The sequence below is a fragment of the Drosophila miranda genome, assembly GCF_003369915.1.
Source record: "Drosophila miranda strain MSH22 chromosome Y unlocalized genomic scaffold, D.miranda_PacBio2.1 Contig_Y6_pilon, whole genome shotgun sequence".
NCBI classification, from domain to species: Eukaryota; Metazoa; Arthropoda; class Insecta; order Diptera; family Drosophilidae; genus Drosophila; species Drosophila miranda.
Genome location: NW_022881651.1, coordinates 723,208 through 746,535, shown reverse-complemented (window position 1 = coordinate 746,535; position 23,328 = coordinate 723,208). Strand labels below are relative to the sequence as shown.

Here is a 23,328-nt window from a genome sequence, read left to right as displayed (position 1 = left end):
CCGGAGCAAACCCTTGAAGAATCCATCTCGGACGACTCGACGGTCAACACGGTGTACACTTTTGTAGATCGTGCCGCCACGGCAGCGGCAAACAACAGCAATTACACGGACACTGCACTGGCGCAGCTGTACGCGCACAGAGCCTTCCGGAGTCCTCCAAGAAACGTCGCCTCATCAAGCAGCTTAACAAGCAAAACGGACAAGGTAGCACATTGTCTCCACTCTGTTGCGTTCCTTTGGAACACAGCTCATTAATTCCACTCGCTCCTTTCAGGCACACCGCTGCAGGTCATCGCGAGGAGCTCCAGCGTGCTATAAGGGAGCATCACGAGAAGCATGATGCCAAAGCGTAAGAAGTAGAAATCCATATGGATCACTGCACCCAGCCGTTTCGTTATATAACACCATTTCGATCATCCTGCAGCTATGCCATAAATGCGGCTAAACTGAAACTGTAAACACTTTTGTATGCGACGTAATAAAGACTTGAACGTACCCAAAGCACTAATCCATTCTGAGGATATGAGTGGAAATTATCTGTAAATTATCGTCGAACCATGGCTTGTGTGTATGTGCAGTGCCATACTTGAAAAAAAATAGAATGTTATCTAGGGAAAAACACCTCTATTGCATTAACACAAAACGAGGAAACGGGTGCAAAGCGGATTCTCCCCAGTGGAACACTTGAAATGTTCAACACATATCAAACGATAGACGATTATCAGCAGGCCAGCCGCTCCACTTCGCTGCCACCTGGTTGAATGTGTCCACTGCCTGTTCGATGCTCCACCACACGCGTATACAAATTCGAATCCAAACGATCAACATCAATGAGGACGCCACTTTCCTGATAACTTGACCGCCATGTGACCGTTGGAATAGGAATTTTGTCACAGTTTAGAAACCTACCTACATGTATTTTCGGCGTGATGAGTACGATGATGTGTGTTAAGAGCCAGATTAGATGCTCTCCAGGCGATTTACGCCAATTCAATTATTTTGGTAGGTAATGCTTTTATCTACTTTCACACGATGCAATAAATAGAAAAATGCCCCGGAAATGAAGCCTTACGCCGAAAATGAAATACTCTTGTAAGTGGAATTCCACATAGATATATTGGATTTCTAGAATTGGAAGTATCCTGCATGCATGTGCTCCTAAAGTCAGATGACCAATAAATCTGTATCTTTCAAAATGGATGTTGGGCTCCCCACGCAACATACCCAACCATCTATATTTGGTACTTATGTATGAGCGTATAGTGATATTAAAGCACGATCCAGTACAAATTATAGTTCTGGCTGATGTTTCCTATAGCAGATATATAATTTTGCGGTGATCCGATACTGATTCAATCTGTGTGTAATAAATACCATTTTCGTAGCGTAGCAAGATGAAATATAAAGAGCCTAAGTTCCGCGCAAAAGTATAATCAGTAGCTCCAGATAGCCGACTGGCAGCGAACGGATTGTTATATAGATTGTTATAGAGGCTCTTGATTGTTCTTATAACAATAGGCGGGGTGTGTGTATTGGGGGTGGGTGGAGGTGGAGGTGGCATATCAGCAGTCATTTAATTAGCTGTTTCAGATTCCGATTGCTTTTTGGGGACTTTTGCTTACGTTAAAGCGCGCTTTCCACACCTCTGCCTCCGCCGCCGTTCTAAAGGGAAACTGTAGAATCTGATTTACGACTCTCTCCAACTTCAAGTATTTCCCCCTCTGCCAGCGTGCCAGTTGTACGCCAGCGTCGACGCTTTGGTTATCTCATGCAGGGCAATTTGTCAAGCCAAATAACGGTCTGCGTGTCAGTTTCAGTTCCATTTTTTGCATCACGGAGAACAGAACAGAACACAACATGTCCAAGGGATCGGTCCTACCACAGTATATAGCCGGTTTATCGGCCAGCTTTGGCGCCATGTGTACGGGCGCCTCAATCGGCTGGTCCGAAATTTGTAATTTCGAGTTCTTTAAGAGATTTACTAACTAATTTCAGCTGTAAATAAAGAAGCATTAGTGTACAGCTTATAATTCTTTAACATTGACATGGCGTTTTCGCACAAAATGTTCTTTGGACGCCAGTGACAGCTCTGCCAGTTCAATATTTCAATTTTTGCAGCGCGTCTCGCCCAATTTTCCGCAATTAAATTCCACCAGCAAAGCTATCAACAAATATGCTGTCAGGCCACAAACCTTCTATATTGTACTTTTAGAAAAGTAATATTTGTTAAAGTGAGCGTGTGAGTGCTGGCATTCGAATCTACGGAAGTCCTTTTCGTTTGTGCTGTGCTGTTGTTGTTTTGTTGCTTTGGCTACTGCTGTCGCCCTGTATACGCCCTTGCGTATAACAATGGACATGGAATACGCCAACATCAATGAATTTAATGACCGCGACCTAGCGACACGCTTGCGCAACAGCAATTATGAAAAATACAAGTCTCTGGTGCGCATGCACCTCTCCTTCGAGCTGGAACTAAACACCGACGAGTAAGTTGCCACGAGCGACGCTGCCATCCCATCGAAATATAGTGCTTACCGATTTATGGGTTGCAGGTTCGACATGCCGTGCCATGAAATCGTCTACGAAGATAAGGGCAAGATAAAGAAGTGGAATCGCCTCTCCAAGAAGAATCGCGGACCTGCCACAGGCTGCACGGCTGGGGCAGGCAGTAAGTCGGCGGGCAACAGTCCCACTGAAACGCTGCAGCAACAAATTGATGCAGGCTTTCTGATGCACCTGGAGGAGCTCAAAGAGTTTCTTATGCTGGAGAAGAGTAAGTGACAGGGAGAGTCCGGAAAATTGAATTATTCTAAATGCGGAAATGCTATTCTGCAGATCTCACCCAGGAGGGACTATTTCGCAAGACAGGAGCCGTTTCCAGGCAGAACGAGCTACGAATGCACATACAGCCCGACCAGCCCTTGGATTTGGAACTGACAGGATTCTCGGCTCACGACTGTGCCACTGTTTTTAAGAGCTTTCTGGCCGAGCTGCCAGAGCCTTTGCTTACAGACGCCCACTATCCAGCACATCTTCAGATAGCGCCGCTTAGCCAGGCATTAATGGGGGGTCAGGTGGCGGCTACCGCAGAGCGCCAACAACATCTTCTCAACTCGGTGCAGCTGCTCCTTCTCCTGCTCCCCGAAGAGCATCGCGAGTTACTGCAGCACATTATTAAAATGCTCCATTCGGTGGCAGCGCGTGAGGAGAAGTTCTTCGAAGTTCCCGGAAAGCTAGCCACCGATATTCGGGCGTACTTTCTTGAGCGCAAACGCAAAAAAACCATGTCACCGGAGCAAACCCTTGAAGAATCCATCTCGGACGACTCGACGGTCAACACGGTGTACACTTTTGTAGATCGTGCCGCCACGGCAGCGGCAAACAACAGCAATTACACGGACACTGCACTGGCGCAGCTGTACGCGCACATTCAGAGCCGTCCGGAGTCCTCCAAGAAGCGTCGCCTCATCAAGCAGTTTAACAAGCAAAACGGACAAGGTAGCACATTGTCTCCACTCCGTTGCGTTCCTTTGGGACACAGCTCATTGATTCCACTCGCTCCTTTCAGGCACACCGCTGCAGGTCATCGCGAGGAGCTCCAGCGTGCCATAAGGGAGCATCACGAGAAGCATGATGCCAAAATGATGCGCGCCATGGAGGAGGCAGAGCGTAAGAAGTAGAAATCCATCACTGCACCCAGCCGTTTCGTTATATAACACCATTTGGATCATCCTGCAGCTATGCCATAAATGCGGCTAACCTGAAACTGTAAACACTTTTGTATGCGACGTAATAAAGACTTGAATGTACCCAAAGCACTAATCCATTCTGAGGATATGATGAGTGGAAATAATCTGTAAATTATCGTCGAACCATGGCTTGTGTGTATGTGCAGTGCATACTTGAAACAAAATAGAATGTTATCTAGGGAAAAACACCTCTATTGCATTAACACAAAACAAGGAACCGGGTGCAAAGCGGATTCTCCCCAGTGGAACACTTGAAATGTTCAACCCATATCAAACGATAGACGATTATCAGCAGGCCAGCCGCTCCACTTCGCTGCCACCTGGTTGAATGTGTCCCCTGCCCGTTCGATGCTCCTCCACACGCGTATACAAATTCAAATCCAAACGATCAACATCAATGAGGACGCCACTTTCCTGATAAATTGACCGCCATGTGACCGTTGGAATAGGAATTTTGTCACAGTTTAGAAACCTACCTACATGTGTTTTCGGCGTGATGAGAACGATGATGTGTGTTAAGAGCCAGATTAGATGCTCTCCAGGCGATTTACGCCCATTCAATTATTTTGGTAGGTAATGCTATTATCTACTTTCACACGATGCAATAAATAGAAAAATGCCCCGGAAATGAAGCCTTACGCCGAAAATTAAATACTCTTGTAAGTGGAATTCCACATAGATTTCTAGAATTGGAAGTATCCTGCATGCATGTGCTCCTAAAGTCAGATGACCAATAAATCTGTATCTTTCAAAATGGATGTTGGGCTCCCCACGCAACATACCCAACCATCTATATTTGGTACTTATGTATGAGCGTATAGTGATATTAAAGCACGATCCAGTACAAATTATAGTTCTGGCTGATGTTTCCTATAGCAGATATATAATTTTGCGGTGATCCGATACTGATTCAATCTGTGTGTAATAAATACCATTTTCGTAGCGTAGCAAGATGAAATATAAAGAGCCTAAGTTCCGCGCAAAAGTATAATCAGTAGCTCCAGATAGCCGACTGGCAGCGAACGGATTGTTATATAGATTGTTATAGAGGCACTTGATTGTTCTTATAACAATAGGCGGGGTGTGTGTATTGGGGGTGGGTGGAGGTGGAGGTGGCATATCAGCAGTCATTTAATTAGCTGTTTCAGATTCCGATTGCTTTTTGGGGACTTTTGCTTACGTTAAAGCGCGCTTTCTACACCTCTGCCTCCGCCGCCGTTCTAAAGGGAAACTGTAGAATCTGATTTACGACTCTCTCCAACTTCAAGTATTTCCCCCTCTGCCAGCGTGCCAGTTGTACGCCAGCGTCGACGCTTTGGTTATCTCATGCAGGGAAATTTGTCAAGCCAAATAACGGTCTGCGTGTCAGTTTCAGTTCCATTTTTTGCGTCACGGAGAACAGAACAGAACACAACATGTCCAAGGGATCGGTCCTACCACAGTATATAGCCGGTTTATCGGCCAGCTTTGGCGCCATGTGTATGGGCGCCTCAATCGGCTGGTCCGAAATTTGTAATTTCGAGTTCTTTAAGAGATTTACTAACTAATTTCAGCTGTAAATAAAGAAGCATTAGTGTACAGCTTATAATTCTTTAACATTGACATGGCGTTTTCGCACAAAATGTTCTTTGGACGCCAGTGACAGCTCTGCCAGTTCAATATTTCAATTTTTGCAGCGCGTCTCGCCCAATTTTCCGAAATTAAATTCCACCAGAAAAGCTATCAACAAATATGCTGTCAGGCCACAAACCTTCTATAATGTACTTTTAGAAAAGTAATATTTGTTAAAGTGAGCGTGTGAGTGCTGGGATTCGAATCTACGGAAGTCCTTTTCGTTTGTGCTGTTGTTGTTTTGTTGCTTTGGCTACTGCTGTCGCCCTGTATACGCCCTTGCGTATAACAATGGACATGGAATACGCCAACATCAATGAATTTAATGACCGCGACCTAGCGACACGCATGCGCAACAGCAATTACGAAAAATACAAGTCTCTGGTGCGCCTGCTCCCTCTCCTTCGAGCTGGAACTAAACACCGACGAGTAAGTTGCCACGAGCGACGCTGCCATCCCATCGAAATATAGTGCTTACCGATTTATGGGTTGCAGGTTCGACATGCCGTGCCATGAAATCGTCTACGAAGATAAGGGCAAGATAAAGAAGTGGAATCGCCTCTCCAAGAAGAATCGCGGACCTGCCACAGGCTGCACGGCTGGGGCAGGCAGTAAGTCGGCGGGCAACAGTCCCACTGAAACGCTGCAGCAACAAATTGATGCAGGCTTTCTGATGCACCTGGAGGAGCTCAAAGAGTTTCTTATGCTGGAGAAGAGTAAGTGACAGGGAGAGTCCGGAAAATTGAATTATTCTAAATGCGGAAATGCTATTCTGCAGATCTCACCCAGGAGGGACTATTTCGCAAGACAGGAGCCGTTTCCAGGCAGAACGAGCTACGAATGCACATACAGCCCGACCAGCCCTTGGATTTGGAACTGACAGGATTCTCGGCTCACGACTGTGCCACTGTTTTTAAGAGCTTTCTGGCCGAGCTGCCAGAGCCTTTGCTTACAGACGCCCACTATCCAGCACATCTTCAGATAGCGCCGCTTAGCCAGGCATTAATGGGGGTCAGGTGGCGGCTACCGCAGAGCGCCAACAACATCTCAACTCGGTGCAGCTGCTCCTTCTCCTGCTCCCCGAAGAGCATCGCGAGTTACTGCAGCACATTATTAAAATGCTCCATTCGGTGGCAGCGCGTGAGGAGAAGTTCTTCGAAGTTCCCGGAAAGCTAGCCACCGATATTCGGGCGTACTTTCTTGAGCGCAAACGCAAAAAAACCATGTCACCGGAGCAAACCCTTGAAGAATCTATCTCGGACGACTCGACGGTCAACACGGTGTACACTTTTGTAGATCGTGCCGCCACGGCAGCGGCAAACAACAGCAATTACACGGACACTGCACTGGCGCAGCTGTACGCGCACATTAACATTCACATTCACATTCGGACTGCTTCGGCAAAAATTCTGGCCTTTTGAAGGACGCAAATATGTTGCGGGAATCATTCGCAAATGTGTTAGATGCTTTCGTTTGAAGCCAGTGCTGAGGGAACATACCATGGGAAACTTGCCTGAGACTAATCCAGCATTCCACACAACGGGCGTTGATTTTTGCGGACCCTTTTATCACAAGTCGGAAGTCAGAGGCAGGCCTCCTATCAAATGTTACATCGCTGTCTTCGTATGCTTTATCACCAAAGCAACTCATTTGGAAGTCGTTCGGGATCTATCTACAGAATCCTTTCAGGCAGCATTAAGGCGTTTTATAAGTCTACGTCCCAAACCTCGAATCATCTGGTCAGACAACGCTACAAATTTTGTAGGAGCAAAAAATGAGCTTTTGGAGCTTCGGCAAATGTTCCTCAGCGATCCTCATACGTCGGCTGTGTCACATCTCTGCGTTTCTAGTGGAATCGATTGGAAACTCATTCCCCCTCGCTCACCTCATTTTGGGGGTTTGTGGGAGGCGGCTGTTAAAGCAGCTAAATATCATTTTCATCGCATCGTCGGGACCTACATTTTTACTCTTGATGAAATTCAGACCTTGGCTTGTGAAATCTCAGCTTTGTTAAGTCCCGTCCGATTTATGCAATTACAGAAAGTCCCGATGATCTAGATGTGCTCACGCCAAACCACTTTCTCAATGGAGCCCCGAAAGCTGCATTCGACGAGCCAGATGTGGCGCATCTCCGGGTCAACCTACTTAGTCGATGGCAGCGGCTGTGTCAAATGAAGCAGGCGTTTTGGAGAAAATGGAGCACGGCGTATCTTTCGATTCTTCAGGAGCGGAGCACGTGGCGGTCATCGTCTCCAAACATCAAGCTAGGAGCGCTCGTCATGATCAAGGAGGAAACGCTGCCACCATTAAGGTGGCCGCTTGGCCGCATTGAGAGCGTCATCCCAGGAAAAGATGGAACCATCAGAGTAGCCGTCATCCGCACTCAAAGAGGCCTTTTCAAGAGGGCCGTTGGAAAAATAGCGGTTCTGCCCCTTCAGGATGGATCTGTTGAAAGCCTTTGCCTTCCAACTGGGGGTGAATGTTCGGAGCAGAACCCAGCCGATTAGCTGCTTGCCAAATAGCACCTAATTCTCGGCCCTCAGCCGCTTATTTTGTTTGTTACTTATGTCTATGTCACTCATTTGTTTGTTAAAGCTTTGCGCGTGCTTGCCCTGCTAAACGCTCTCTGCCAGCTCGCTCTTCGCTATCTCCGCTTTGCGTCTGCCTACCGACGTCAGCCGAGCGAAGCTGCGCTTAGCGATCGGAGCGGCAATGTAAAGGGCAGGCAAGCCACACTTGCAATTTGGATGTCACGCATTAAAGAACACATCGTAATTTTATTTCTGCGCCGAGTTTTATTTAATTCGAAATAATTAGTCGGCCGATTGGGGATAAAAAACATTATCTCCACAGTCTTATTTAATAATTATACCCGATACTCAAAATGAGTATTGGGGTATATTAGATTTGTGGTAAAAGTGGATGTGTGTAACGTCCAGAAGGAATCGTTTCCGACCCCATAAAGTATATATATTCTTGATCAGCATCAATAGCCGAGTCGATTGAGCCCTGTCTGTCTGTCCGTCTGTCCGTCCGTCCGTCCGTCCGTCCGTCCCCTTCAGCACCTAGCGCTCAAAGACTATAAGAGCTAGAGCAACGATGTTTTGGATCCAGACTTCTGTGATATGTCACTGCTACAAAAATATTTCAAAACTTCGCCCCGCCCACTTCCGCCCCACAAAGGACGAAAATCTGTGGCATCCACATTTTTAAAGATACGATAAAACCAAAAACGCAGAATCGTAGAGGATGACTGTATGTTTTAGAGTGTAAAATCTCAACCAGATCATATAATTAATATAGCCAGAATCAAGAAAACAATTTCATTCTTTCTCGCTCTGTCTCTCTCTAACACACATGTTTCATGGTCGGTTTTGACAATTGCAAAATATGAGTTCAAGGATCTCAGAACCTATAAGAGCCAGAGCAACCAAATGTGGTATCCACACTCCTGTGATATTGGACCTTGACCGTTTCGTGTCCAAATTACGCCAGACCCCCTTCCGCCCACGCAAAGGACGAAAATCTGGGGCATCCACAAATCTCATAAACTATTAAGGCTAGAGTAACCAAATTTGGTATCCGCATTTCTGTTAGATCTCACTATAAAACGTATATCTCAGAATTTCGCCCCACCCCCTTCCGCCCCCACAAAGGACGAAAATCTGTTCCATCCACAATATTGCACATTCGAGAAAACTAAAAACGCAGAATCATGACCATATCTTTCAGATTGCTGAATCTGGTTTAGATCGGATCATTTTTGTAGCCAAAAGGAACAAATCAATTTGCAGTGGCTACGCAGCGCCCGACGTCACGCACAGACTGATTTTCTGTCTCTCTCTCACGCATTTTTTGTCGTGTCGTTTAATATTAGCGGCGACTGCCGGAGGAGAGCCATACTGACTAAGTATCGGGTATAACTGTAGAGTTGCGGTGTCCGCTGCAACTCACAACGTTCACCCTCGTTTAATTTTTTGGTCCATTATTTTGAGAGCCATGAACACTACAGTTGTAGCATAATATACTGGGTTTCTGTTGAAATCTTCTTTAAACGATACTTTCATTATGTTTATAAAAATTGTTGATAAATGCTTGCCACGTTCCTCGAAGGTATTGCTGTTCATGTTGTTAAAACATATTGGTTCGTTTCTAAATTCGAAATGTTTTTCAACAGCGCGTAATAAGTTCATTATTTCATTTTTAATGATTTCTTTAACTTTATCAGACATTAGGTAGTCGGGCAAGTAGTCTACCGACTTCGTAGCCTCAAAGATACTCTTGTAATTTTCTTTCCTGTATTCCTTGACATACATATTTGACAACAACACATCCTCATGTATATCATTTTTTAGGATAACCTTTTTGAGGTGGGGCAGATCCCACAATATGGGGAAAATTCTGAGTCGCTTAGTTTCTGTAAATTTACAGTCATGTTAATGCGTCCATTCATTATGTTTCCTTGCATTTTCAGTTCTTCCAATGCGTCCGTTACCAGATTTTCGGGGGCCTGTACCTTTGTGCAATTCATTGCTCGCTTGAAGGCGACCAATATCGTTGACCAGATCATCGTTACCGACGATACCTGGAGGAAGAAAAGTCTGATTCACCTGGTCCAATGTAATTGCCACAATCTACTCACCTTCAGTGTCGTCGTCGTCAACATCCATAGGCAATGTACTAACCAGCCGGTCCAGTGGTCCACACGGCAGATGTTCCTCTGCCTCTTTGTCCTGATACGGCTCGAACAGATTGAGTTCATTTATGTCCTCATCGAAACACGACAATTGCGACGGCTCCAACAGATTGAGTTCATTTATGTCCTCATCGAAACACGACAATTGCGACGGCTCGAACATATCTTCCTCTATATCCTGATACGGCTCGAACAGATTGGGTTCCTTTATGTCCTCATCGAAAAACGACAATTTATTCATTTCTGAATCTATCTTTTTATCCATCTTGGCGCGGTTCTTGGGTTACTCTTATTAACTTATTTCACTCTTTTCTCTATTTTTGTCGATCGTCGAATAACTCGCCTCAGACTTATAGCAGTATAATATCGCATAAAATCTATCGCAGTATCATATCTGTAATGTGCGAGAAATTCATATTCGTAGAGGTGTGAGATTGTATGTACGGATGGAGATTGTACATACTTTTTTTTGACGGTCAGACACCAATAGTATAGCAGGATTTCGGAACGTGTACCTCTAGCTATGCTCTAACTAGCTTGCCGGAATGTCGTGGGATCTTTCCTACTGTCCTATCTGCTATACGAACACATTCGCAAAGATGTTTTAGGTACACTTGATTTAATGTTCAAAAGGAACTCTACAAAAGAAATCAAAAAGAAAATATTGTGAATTTTAACTAACTGTTTAACCGACTACCGACAAATAGTCAGGCTATATTCCGTCGCTCTTGGGGAACTCAGATGACTTTGACCCCTTCTCTACCCTCCCTACCTTTGTATGCCGTTTAATCGACAGCATAACCCTAATCGAGCGCATCTCTATTTGATCATCGGACTTCCTCAGGCTCTACTCAGGACAAACACGAAAGGTTTAATGTTGTATTATTATTTACTAATTATTATTTAATAATTCAAAATTTAAGGGTTTGGACTTCATGGTTTTCCAGATAAGTATAAACTTAGCATAAAGTATTTAAATAAAGAAGGAGGAAATAGTAGCAAGTTATACCTAGTTATATGTGTATATGTATATAGGACTTATGTGTAGAGAATATGGCGTAAAAGAAATTAAATTGGAAAGAAGAGAAAAATATGATAATTATATAACTAGAAGGCAAACAAACGTGAAAGAAAAATTAGTAGCCGATCCGCTTTAAATTATGGCACGGATATGGTTGTTTTATATACCGGAATAGAAGTTTTATAAGACAGATATATCTTTCGAAAATACTCGAGAATTCCGTTTAAGGAAGTTTCGTAACTCACTCATACTTTATACGAATTATCCGGCGTGTCCGTTGAGCTCAAGGGGCGACGTAGGAACATATTCTGAGGAAGGGAGAAAAATTATGAATATACACTTCTAATTCGGATGAAACACCGATTTTCTTTCCATTTCCATACCCGTACGACGACGATTTGCCACTCAACGGCTGATCTAAAAAAATGTGTTTTTCATTTGCGCTAATTTCTAATTATGGGTAATTATTTACATTATTGGTTTTTTTTTTTCTTTTTAAATCTAGACAATACAAAAATAGTTAGTGCGTAGCCTAATCTTTAATACATGGAAAATCTCATGACGAGACTCAAAACTAATACTTTGGTACATTTTCACACGACGACTATTAAACGGCAGTGTGGATCGCCGCAGAAGAATGTTTTATTTTCACAGTTAGAGAGCCACTCCACACATTGCGAAGAACTACATGCGAAAGCCTTAGCCGCGCGCTTAATTCATAAGCGAGAAGGGTGACGAGTGCGGCATATTAGTTTCTCCGAATTCGCAAGAAAACCATTCCTCTCGGCTTCCTCCAAAATGTACTTCAGCTCAAGTATGCCTCCACATAACTTCGGGTTTCACTCTAGTATATCTTCGGACGGCTCTTTCTGGTTTATTTGGTTGTAGTTATCGTTGGTTTATGTAGATGCTGGTTCCTGGGAAATCCGAGGTCTTTCCCAGATCTACTAAGAAATCGATGGACTTTGACGACCTCGTTCTTGGAGGTGTCGAACGTAGTAAGATTTCCAGCCCTATGATACGAGACTGTTAAAGCTGTGTCACTATTGTAAGGTCCAAATACCTTTTATTTTTCTTAATCCAAAAGGAATAATGTAGTCCACCAGAACTTCAATTTACTTGGCACGTGTTTGATTGCACAACGTTTTCAAATTCACTTGGATCTATATATTTGTATAAAAAGACACATCCGAATTCGCACAGCTTCACTATAGCAATGATCTAGCCAGAAGTTCTATTACTTGCATTAGCCCTTACGATCGGAACTTTACCTTCCACAACCAACGGGGTAATCGTACGATTTTAGACAAAGCCTACACCTTGCTTCCCTAGATAACGGAGTAATCGTACGATGCTAAGCAAAGCTTACACATAGCTTCCACGACTAACGGAGTAATCGTATGATTTCTAGTAAAGCTTTAAAACATAACTCCCACAAATCCACGCTGCTTCTCTAAATTAGACATTAAGCTCTTCAATGGAAGCTTTAACTACTGCTCTCTTGTAATTGATCTCTTATCTTGTTTTTGTAAAGAGCAGAGTTAATGTTAAACGCGAGGGCCGTACTTCCCAAGCTGTTCTCTGGAGTTTTAGAGTCACAACTGGCCACTACACCACAGTTGAGGAAGCGCTAGTTTTAACTGGCGAAGCCTAAACGGAAAAAGGACAGTTGCCTAGTGTTTCACTTGTATGTCTTTGAGGTGAAATATTCCTAAGTTTTTACCCTGTTCGTTCTTCAGTTGATAATAGGATGAGCCAAGTCGTCTAGATACCACGGCTGAAATAAAAACCGGCGCTAACTTTGCATTGAACTTTTTAATAGCATTGCTTTCGCAGAAATTGCGGGCAAGTACTGGCTCTCCAACCTTAAACTCTACTTTCCGATAGCGTAGATTATATCGCCTAGCATTTTGTTCATGTGACTCTTTCACCTTTTTCTTTGCCGATTCGCGAATAATTTGTAGTGCTTCCGGATAACTAATGCGGGTATCCTCCGATAAGAGTCTTAAGCGGCGAAGCAACTCATAGTCTTTGCCATTCAGAATCATATTTTGTCCAAAGGTTAGGAAATAGGGCGAGTACCCGGTGCTTTGGTGAATGTTGGATCTGAGAGCAGCACTGATTTCCGGTAATTTGGTATCCCAAGTGGAATGATCCCGGCTTGTGTAAGCTCTTATAGCTGCTAACACCGATCTATTGAGTCTCTCACTGGCATTCGCCTGTGGTGAATATATCGCCGTACGAATATGTTGTATCCCAAAGCGGGTTAGAAAAGCCTGAAAGGCTCCAGAAACGAATTGAGATCCGTTATCTGTTAATATCACCTCGGGGACTCCAAATGTACAGAACAAATAATTTTCGAGGTAATCGCACACCCGATTGGAAGTAAACACCCTAAGGGGGCATAGGAAATGAAATTTTGTGAAGTGATCTACGATAATAAGTAAACCAATATGCCCTTTCTTGGATCGGGGATATGGACCCAGCAAATCCATATAAAGCTTTTGAAACGGACGATCAGACACCATTGGTTTTCCCATGGGTGGTTTCAACACGGTGTTCGGGTGTTTGGTGTGACGACACACTTCACAATGAGTTACATACTCACGTATTTGCTTGTTAATTTTTGGCCAAAACAAATATCTTTTAATCTTTTCGATGGTTTTCCCTACTCCACTGTGAGCGGCATTGGGCGGATCATGAGCCCGCGAGATTACACCTTGGGTGAGTTCCCTAGGAATCCACAATTTCCAAGATAGATTATCTACACCATTATTTCCCTGATCAGGTTCGGTTCTTTTGTAGACAAAATCATTGAGAATCTTCAAGTCTGGTAATTTGTCTTGCTTAGCGCGAATATTATCAATTAAGGTCATATATTCTGGTGATTTAAATTCTGCGGCAGATAGATCAACTATCGGACCCTGATCTTCCATTTCAGAAACAGTAATTTCCTCTTTACGCGATAGGGCATCCGCTACCACGTTTAGTGAGCCCTTCCGGTGCGTTATCTCAAAAGAGAATCCCTGTAGTTTTATGGCCCATCGAGCTAATCTACCAGACAACTCCTTCTGACGCATAAGCCATTGTAATGAGGCATGATCGGTTATCACCTCGAATGCCTGACCTTCTACATAAGCACGAAACTTTTTAATTCCCTTTATCACCGCTAAACATTCTAATTCCGTGACTGAGTAGTTTTTCTGAGCTTTAGATATCTTCTCGGACACGAATGCTACGCGTAATTCTTCTCCTTCTTCGTTTTTCTGGGCTAACACACAACCAATTCCTACAGTACTAGCATCACATAACAGCAAAAAGGGTTTTGAGAAATCAGGAGTAGACAAAATGGGAGCTGACGTCAGGCACTGTTTAAGTTTTTCAAATGCCTGATTGGCCAAAGGGTTCCACGCATACGCTTGAGGGCGCAACTTACCGTTGCAGAATTGTCGACGAAACGACGGTACCACCCAGCAAGACCAAGGAATCGTCGCAATTGTTTTACCGTCTTGGGAACGAAGAATTCTTTAATAGCTTCAATTTTACTCGGATCCGTCTTTACCTGTCCGTATCCAATGATGAACCCCAGATACTTAATCTCACGCATGCAAAAGTGCGACTTGGCAATGTTTATCGTAAGATTAGCCTTTCGAAAGTGTACTGCAACTTCTCTCAGTAACATTAAATGGGATTCGAAATCGTCTGATAAAATTAGTAAGTCATCGAGGTAAACAAACACTCTCGTACGCAAGTTAGAAGGTAAACGACAGAGGGTTTGTGAGGTATTGGTTAGACCAAAAGGCATAACTTGTATTGATACAGCGGTCGGTTAGGTATGGTAAACGCGGTTTATTGGCGTGAAGACTCCTCTAGGGGAATTTGCCAATAAGCATGCTTCATATCGAGTCCCGTTATGTATTTGACAGGTGGCAATCGACTGAGTATCCCATCTATATGGGGAAGGGGGTATGCATCTTTTCGGGTATATTTGTTGATCTCTCGAGAATCAAGGCATAACCTATTCTTGTTCCCTTTCTTTACTAGGACGCAATTGCTACTCCATGGACTATTTGAAGGTTCTATCACGCCCAGCTTAATCATCTTCTCTACTTCTTCGAACATCACTTTCTCTTTCGCGGGGAAATGGGCCAATGTCGTTGTTTGACGGGTACTTCGGCATTGATTACCATAGAATGTTGTATTAGGTGTTGTAACGGACCTGCTTCTTGGTTCGCTTGAGTTTGCTGGGCTCGCTCAGCGGTCGGCCGATTCGTCGCAACGCATTTTTATTGTTGCCCCAACGACAAATGATAAGACCTTCCTTTTTTTTAATCGAATCTCTCTTTATTCGTGCTTATATTAGGACTTAGGGCTAGATGCTACAATTCAGCTTAGCTATGGATCTCCACCACGCGTGGGCTCTCGTCGGGTGTGGCAGCGTTGAGGCTATTGATTGGGGCAGTTTGACCTCCGCTATTGCTTTGGCCCGCCACGCAAATCCGCACTCTACGTCTCGCACTCCCTTCTTAGCTTCCGCCGGCAACTGTGGATCACCTCTTAACTTAGACTCACTCTGGGGGCAGGCGGGGCCTGTCTTCCTGTTGCTATTCACTTCACTGCAGTTCTTCGAACCGTACCGGGTATTACTCTTACGTTTCGGCGGGGTTTCAACGTGCGCGCGCGATCACTTCTCCACGGAAAAAGAGACCCGCTTCGTTGCCGCAGCCTCCTTTTATAGCCCCTTGACTCGGCGTTGGTAGTTTTCCATCGCCGTCTCCTGGTTTCCACGGCCTTCGTAACGGGGCCTGGCCGGTGGCGGATCGCTGCCGGCCCGATCCCACCGTCTCCTCTGCATTTCGCGTTTCTCTTGCTCCGAGAGCGGGACACTTCTCCTCTCGGGGCCCTTGGCCTCTTCGCTGCATCCGGATATCCGTGGGTATCTGGGCTGACCTTCGCCTTATCCAGCCAGCCATCAGCCTTTATCCGACCGTCCCACCGACTTTATCCGGCTATGCTTTGGTCGAACTCGGCCTGTGGGAACCACGGTTCCTCACAGTGTGTACGACCTAGTCCGTCGCATTCATATGACGGGAAGGTTCTTATTACCGCCTCTAATTGGTTCCTTTGTTCTTCATTTAGGGAATGCATTTTAGGCGTTTCCTTCATAATCGTGTCGTCTCTATTCTCCAAACAGCTCACAGTTCCTTCTCGGGTCAATAATTGGGATAGAAGACCGAAATCTTTCCAAAAGTCAACTCCTAAATAAACATCTTGCTTTAAATCTGGTATGATAAAGAACTCTACTTCCTTAACTATTTTACGGAATTCAATCGGAACCACCAATTTGGACACTACGGTACAAGCTTCGTTGCTGGCAGTGCGTATGGTTCCCAAACACTTCTGAGATTGTGGGTGATGTGCTAAAAAGGTTGCTGCTCTCCCACCCAAACAACTAATGGTTGCTCCTGAATCCAGCAAAGCCTTATAAGTTTGCCCTTCGATCATTACCTCCGTGTACAATCGGTTATCTGTACTCAGAATAACTGCTGAGACTAAACGTTTTCGAACAGATTGGACTTTTTTCCAGAACGCTCGTCTCCGGACCGTCGATCGTTTGGGCTTAACTATCAATTTAAACCACGTATTCACATTTTCTGAATCTAACTCTTTGCTCTCCATCGTTTGAGTCGCTACATCTATACCTGTACAAATTTGGTGTAGTATCATATCCGGTTTTACGTCAACTCCCCCTTCGGAAAGCCCTCTTAAGGTAGTTGGTTTACTTTCGTTTAGTTGCTGCTCTTGGTCGGATGTACTGACTGGGCTCCGGTCGGTACATCCCGTTTCAAGTTTTTCGCTGGGTTACATTTGACGCATCGAGGTTTATAAATATCCTTAGCACCACAACCATAGCAGAAAATTCGCCTTTCTCCTAAACAATCATCAAAACGATGCCCTTCCTGGTCGCAGTTCCAGCATACCAGTTTCTTACGATAAATCTGCGAAACGTCTTCTTCCTCCATATCTTCATTGTCCGTAAGTATTTCTGCTACATTCGGTTTGCTGAATTTACCTCGTGGAAAAGGGTTATGGTTGTCTTTACAGAAGTTTTCATGCTTGCGAACTTCTTCTCTCAGGCCAGTTCGATCGCTGATTTTGAGATGCAAGAGTTCATATCTGAGGGCCGTTTTTGCGTTACGTTTTAAAATGTCTACTAACTTATTTTCGCTAACCTCGTGTGAGAGCCTGGACACTAATTCTTCGACGGCCGTCTGATAATCGTCAAACGATTCACCCTCTCTCTGACGGCGTTTTCTAATCAACTCCCACAAGTCGAAATCATCTTTAGCATCATCGAAACGTTGTCTAAACGAGGCAGAAAAAGTTTGCCAAGAAAACTGTGGGTTCTTTCTATGGAAGTTCCAAAACCAATCGCTGGCTTTAGACGAGAAAAGCAGATGCATATTGTCACAGAGTAATTCGTAATCGTTATTTTAAGTGGAGGATGTGAGTGAACGAACCCTGTACAGGAATTCGTCGACGTGCATAGCGTCTTTGGATCCGTCAAACTTTAGTCGCCAACTGGCTAAGATATTAGCGGCCTTCCCAGGAGCTATTGCCCTGTTAGAGACATTTGGATGTGGTAATCCCCTTTGCCTTCCATTTTCTGAAGACAACGAGTTTCCTGTTATATTAGGCTCGTGATTTTGCCTTGTCGCTTGCACAGGCGTGCTATCTGAAGCTATAGTCATCCTACCTAATTGTCCGCGTAGATTTTTTTCGATCAAATTCTTAACGAATGAACTTAGCTCCACCATCATATCTTTCTGCTCACCTTTTATCAGGGCTTGTATAACCTCAAGGGTTCTTTCCGGCATATCTCCTTCGCCCGACCTATGGCTGATACTGCCCAAAGAACTATCCCGAAATTGTTGAGACTGCAACCTAGTATGCCTCCCTCTGCGCGATGTATTTCCCCGTCCCTGTTTAGGCCTAGCCCCTCTTGACTTTTGATGTCCTCTCTCTGAAGCGTTTGACTCCGGGTTGGATCCCCCTTCTAACGGCACTGTGGAGATAATGTTTTTTATCCCCAATCGGCCGACTAATTATTTCGAATTAAACAAAACTCGGCGCAGAAATAAAATTACGATATGTTCTTTAATGCGTGACATCCAAATTGCAAGTGTGGCTTGCCTGCCCTTTACATTGCCGCTCCGATCGCTAAGCGCAGCTTCGCTCGGCCGACGTCGGTAGGCAGACGCAAAGCGGAGATAGCGAAGAGCGAGCTGGCAGAGAGCGTTTAGCAGGGCAAGCAAGCGCAAAGCTTTAACAAACAAATGAGTGACATAGACATAAGTAACAAACAAAATAAGCGGCTGAGGGCCAAGAATTAGGTGCTATTTGGCAAGCAGCTAATCGGCTGGGTTCTGCTCCGAACATTCACCCCCCGTTGGAAGGCAAAGGCTTTCAACAGATCCATCCTGAAGGGGCAGAACCGCTATTTTTCCAACGGCCCTCTTGAAGATGCTTGCTTGGGCGCATCTGGCGGCTACGCTGGGATGATCGTCGAACGCAGCAATCGGCGCTTCTTTACGAAGGCGGCTTGTCGTGACTACGTCTTGATCATCGGGAACCTCTGTAATTGCATAGAATGGGAGGAAATTTGGCAATGTAGAAACTGTTGAAAGTTGAATTTCATTTGGCGTGGATATGTAGGTTTTTAATATATGGAAAAGTTCGCGCTGCAGTTCCTGATTCTCCGATCGCAGTTTTTCCACTTGCACCTGGCACTCGAGCAGCTGCTTCCTGCATTGCTGCTCTAAGTTTTGGTACTCCAGCGTTGTGGGTCGAAAATCGTCAATAGAGATGCACGAGGAATTTTCAAAAGCGGCTAAAGCTGCACGCTTATTCTCCGAGCTATCAATGCTTCCTGATACTATCCAACCAAGTTTAGTCTCCTGCAATGTTGGCAATTGGGCTGATAGTCGAATCTGTCCGACGCACATTAAATCGAAGAACAAACCAGAACCTATCAACAGATCGATACGTTGGGGCTTGGAGAAATTAGGATCAGCTAGTTTTAGATTATTCGGCATTGGCCAATCCTTTGCGTCTACGCCGAAGTTAGGCTGCATTTCCGTAATTGAGTTGGTGACAATTGCAGCGAAGGAAGCTCGATAGCTTGCGTCCTGGGATTGTACAACTATATGTACAGACTTGCTCGAAGGTAGAATGGAATCTCCAATTCCAGAGATGTGAACATAAGACGAGCGATGATCCAACTGCAACTGATCAGCAAGTCTAGATGTTACAAAGTTTGCCTGTGATGCAGAATCCAAAATGGCACGACATGGGATAAGTGCTCCATAACGATCTGTTACATGGACGAGGGCAGTAGGTAGCAACACGTTCTGGCTAGGCTGAGATTTCTGGATCGAGGGGGGAGGGCTGGAACACCCGCTTGCTAGAAGCACAGTCGCGGCCTCTTGCTGGATCGATTCCTCGGCCGGTGAAGAGGAAGATGAAGCACCAGTTCCCGATGGAATGTGGAGTAGCGTGTGATGTTTGGCCTGGCAATGCCTGCAAAGTCCTGACCTGCACCTCTGCAATTCATGGCCTTTGTTGAGGCAGTTCAAACACAAGCGGCTCTTCTTTGCTTCTTTGTATCGTTCAAACGCAGAGAGATTCAGGAATGCCTGACATCTAGATATGTAATGCTCGGAGGAATTGCAATGGTTACATATGGGGTTAGGATGGTCGTTACTGGAGGTGATAAGGGTGACAGGTTTGTCTTCTCCCACCTGTTGACTAGGACTTGTTGCCATGGCTGATCCCAAATTCTCCAGCATCCGACATCTCGCTTCCAGAAATGAGGCCATGCTTGACCACCGAGGCAATCCTGACGTCGGCAAGTTCTCTTCCCATTTCTCCTTTGTTTTGTGGTCCAGTTTCGTGCCTATGATGAAGATCAGCAACCCATCGGATATCTCCTGCGGGGTCGCCAAGGTCTGAAGTGCACGCAAGTGCGAATTGATTTTGTCGCTGAGCGCGCGCAAGCCGATAGCCGAGCCCTTCTCCACCCCTTGCAGCCCGAAAATAGCCTTGACGTGTGCCTGAAAATGTAACAGTTTATTATCGAATCGCAACATTAGTAAATTCAACGCCTTGTCGTAATTCTCCTCAGAAAGTTCCAAGGAACGAATCGTATCCAGCGCAGCACCATCTAGACATCCACGAAGATATTGGAATTTTTCGATGATTGGTATACGATGGTCTTTGTGCACCATTGTCGAGAACATCGAGTGGAATTCTGGCCAATCCATGTAGTTCCCCCCGAATCGCGGAAGCTGCAACTCGGGCATTCGAGAACGGCCTATACTATTATAGGCGAACAACGACGAATTCCCCTCGAGAGTATGCCGAGCCGTTGAATTGGCAACATTTACCGTGCGAGCAGCCATCAACTCCCGCGACAGCCTGGACCTAACCTTGACATAAACATTCGAAGAGTCCAGCCGGGCATCATGGGCTAACTGCAGGAAATCCAGCCTTTCAAGGCTCGTTTGAGCGGCATCGAAATCCGCATTCATTCGCTCGATTTGCTCTAAGCGAGCTTGAAGTTCTGCCTCATCTAACTCGGCAAGCTCTTCCTTGGTAAGAAAGCGATCCATGGCCTTTAGTTGGCGCGCGATGGACTCGGCCTTGTGCTTGTAGAAATCTACATCACTCGGCATTGCTGCGTTCGCGACATTGGTAGGCTCAGGTGCTGCCATGTTGAGGTTTTAAAAGAGTCTCTCAGCACGACCGAAAAAGACACCCTGTATACGTATAAACGTGGGAACCGAAAGCAAAGGGATTAGAGCTAATGCCTTTAGCTGTGCGGCTGTGCGAGCTGTCCGATTCCGCTTTGTACTCCGCTTGTGTGTATTAGTGAGTTCGCTGCACTGCCTACCGCACTGCACTGACCGAATTGTCGCGACAGAGAAATTAATAGCCAGCAATGCGTGTATGTAGGTGTATGTAAGTGTGTTTTAGCACCGAATTGTGCTTAACCGCCGAAAATTTGCTAGGGCTAACGAATGTCGATCGCGAATGATTATTAATTGACACTGCAACTCAGAGATCACGTCGGGGTCACCAAATTTTATGTGGAGATAATGTTTTTTATCCCCAATCGGCCGACTAATTATTTCGAATTAAACAAAACTCGGCGCAGAAATAAAATTACGATATGTTCTTTAATGCGTGACATCCAAATTGCAAGTGTGGCTTGCCTGCCCTTTACATTGCCGCTCCGATCGCTAAGCGCAGCTTCGCTCGGCCGACGTCGGTAGGCAGACGCAAAGCGGAGATAGCGAAGAGCGAGCTGGCAGAGAGCGTTTAGCAGGGCAAGCAAGCGCAAAGCTTTAACAAACAAATGAGTGACATAGACATAAGTAACAAACAAAATAAGTGGCTGAGGGCCAAGAATTAGGTGCTATTTGGCAAGCAGCTAATCGGCTGGGTTCTGCTCCGAACAGGCACTATACCCGAACCCATGTCGGGTGGTAATTCGGCTACTAGAGTATTCTCATCAAACGAAAGTTCCTCCGGATTCAACTCCGCCCTACATACGGGGCAATTTCTGTTATTTTTCACGAATTCTTTCATGCAAGTATCATGATACCGGTGCCCACAAGACGCAGTACATATTAGTTGACTTCTTCTTATGGCTTCTTGACATATACCACAGATCTGGGCGTCCACGTCACCCGACGCCTTGCCCCCTGGGGTACGTTGTACTGGTGACATGTTAAGGTAACCCAGTAATACGAGTTCTGATCACTAAATGTGGAAATCCCTAATTATAGGACCAAAGCTTCAATAAATTCTACAAAATTTTCCTAAATACCCAATATTTGTCCTCTTCGAGCTTGACTCCGTCCGATATACGCTTTCTCTTGTCGCCGGAATATAACCTCAATGAAATCTAAATTGATCTATGGTATGTTTATGTGGTCAGTAACCTTGGCAATGGCTAATTTCCAAATCTATATCTAGAAAATTAGACTTCCGAAAGCCATCGATACTCTTCCTTCATAAACTCTTTTGCGGTTATCCTATCATAATTTGGCCGACCTATCCGCCTTTGTGAATAGCTGTCGTATATTCGCAAATTAATTCTGGTAACAAAAAAAAATATCAGTTTCCATCCCTTGCTACCTGGCGGATTCTATTTGGTTAGGCATTCCGAAACTCAGAATCTTAAACCCAAAATTCCATCAATATCCTCCGTTACAGTAGTTGGACGGGAAGTATTAATTTTAATGTGGAATTTAAAATTGCAACGAGCAAAGTTTTTGGGGGTTTTAACCAGTAGTAACTCGTACTCTGGCCCCACGTTGGGCGCCAATCTATGTAATGTGCCAGAAATTCATATTCGTAGAGGTGTGAGATTGTATGTACGGATGGAGATTGTACATACTTTTTTTGACGGTCAGACACCAATAGTATAGCAGGATTTCGGAACGTGTACCTCTAGCTATGCTCTAACTAGCTTGCCGGAATGTCGTGGGATCTTTCCTACTCTCCTATCTGATATACGAACACATTCGCAAAGATGTTTTAGGTACACTTGATTTAATGTTCAAAAGGAACTCTACAAAAGAAATCAAAAAGAAAAGAATGTGAATTTTAACTAACTGGTTAACCGACTACCGACAAATAGTCAGGCTATATTCCGTCGCTCTTGGGGAACTCAGATGACTTTGACCCCTTCTCTACCCTCCCTACCTTTGTATGCCGTTTAATCGACAGCATAACCCTAATCGAGCGCATCTCTATTTGATCATCGGACTTCCTCAGGCTCTACTCAGGACAAACACGAAAGGTTTAATGTTCCATTATTATCTACTAATTATTATTTAATAATTCAAAATTTAAGGGTTTGGACTTCATGGTTTTCCAGATAAGTATAAACTTAGCATAAAGTAATTAAATAAAGAAGGAGGAAATAGTAGCAAGTTATACCTAGTTATATGTGTATATGTATATAGGACTTATGTGTAGAGAATATGGCGTAAAAGAAATTAAATTGGAAAGAAGAGAAAAATATGATAATTATATAACTAGAAGGCAAACGTGAAAGAAAAATTAGTAGCCGATCCGCTTTAAATTATGGCACGGATATGGTTGTTTTATATACCGGAATAGAAGTTTTATAAGACAGATATATATTTCCAAAAAATACTCGAGAATTCCGTTTAAGGAAG

General features: G+C 44.6%; 2 protein-coding genes across 2 annotated transcripts; both read left to right on the top strand.

Moving 5' to 3' along the window:
* The first annotated feature begins 1,583 nt into the window (after window positions 1–1,583).
* On the top strand, window positions 1,584–3,680 carry LOC117195133 (rho GTPase-activating protein 19-like). Its single transcript, XM_033399785.1, has 3 exons — window positions 1,584–2,486; window positions 2,553–2,773; window positions 2,836–3,680. Exons 1-3 carry the CDS (start codon window positions 2,350–2,352, stop codon window positions 3,678–3,680), a joined length of 1,203 nt encoding a protein of 400 aa, XP_033255676.1. The 5' UTR covers window positions 1,584–2,349.
* Window positions 3,681–5,754: 2,074 nt separating this feature from the next.
* On the top strand, window positions 5,755–6,745 carry LOC117195149. Its single transcript, XM_033399797.1, has 3 exons — window positions 5,755–5,789; window positions 5,856–6,076; window positions 6,139–6,745. Exons 2-3 carry the CDS (start codon window positions 5,863–5,865, stop codon window positions 6,534–6,536), a joined length of 612 nt encoding a protein of 203 aa, XP_033255688.1. The 5' UTR covers window positions 5,755–5,789; window positions 5,856–5,862; the 3' UTR covers window positions 6,537–6,745.
* Window positions 6,746–23,328: the final 16,583 nt, after the last annotated feature.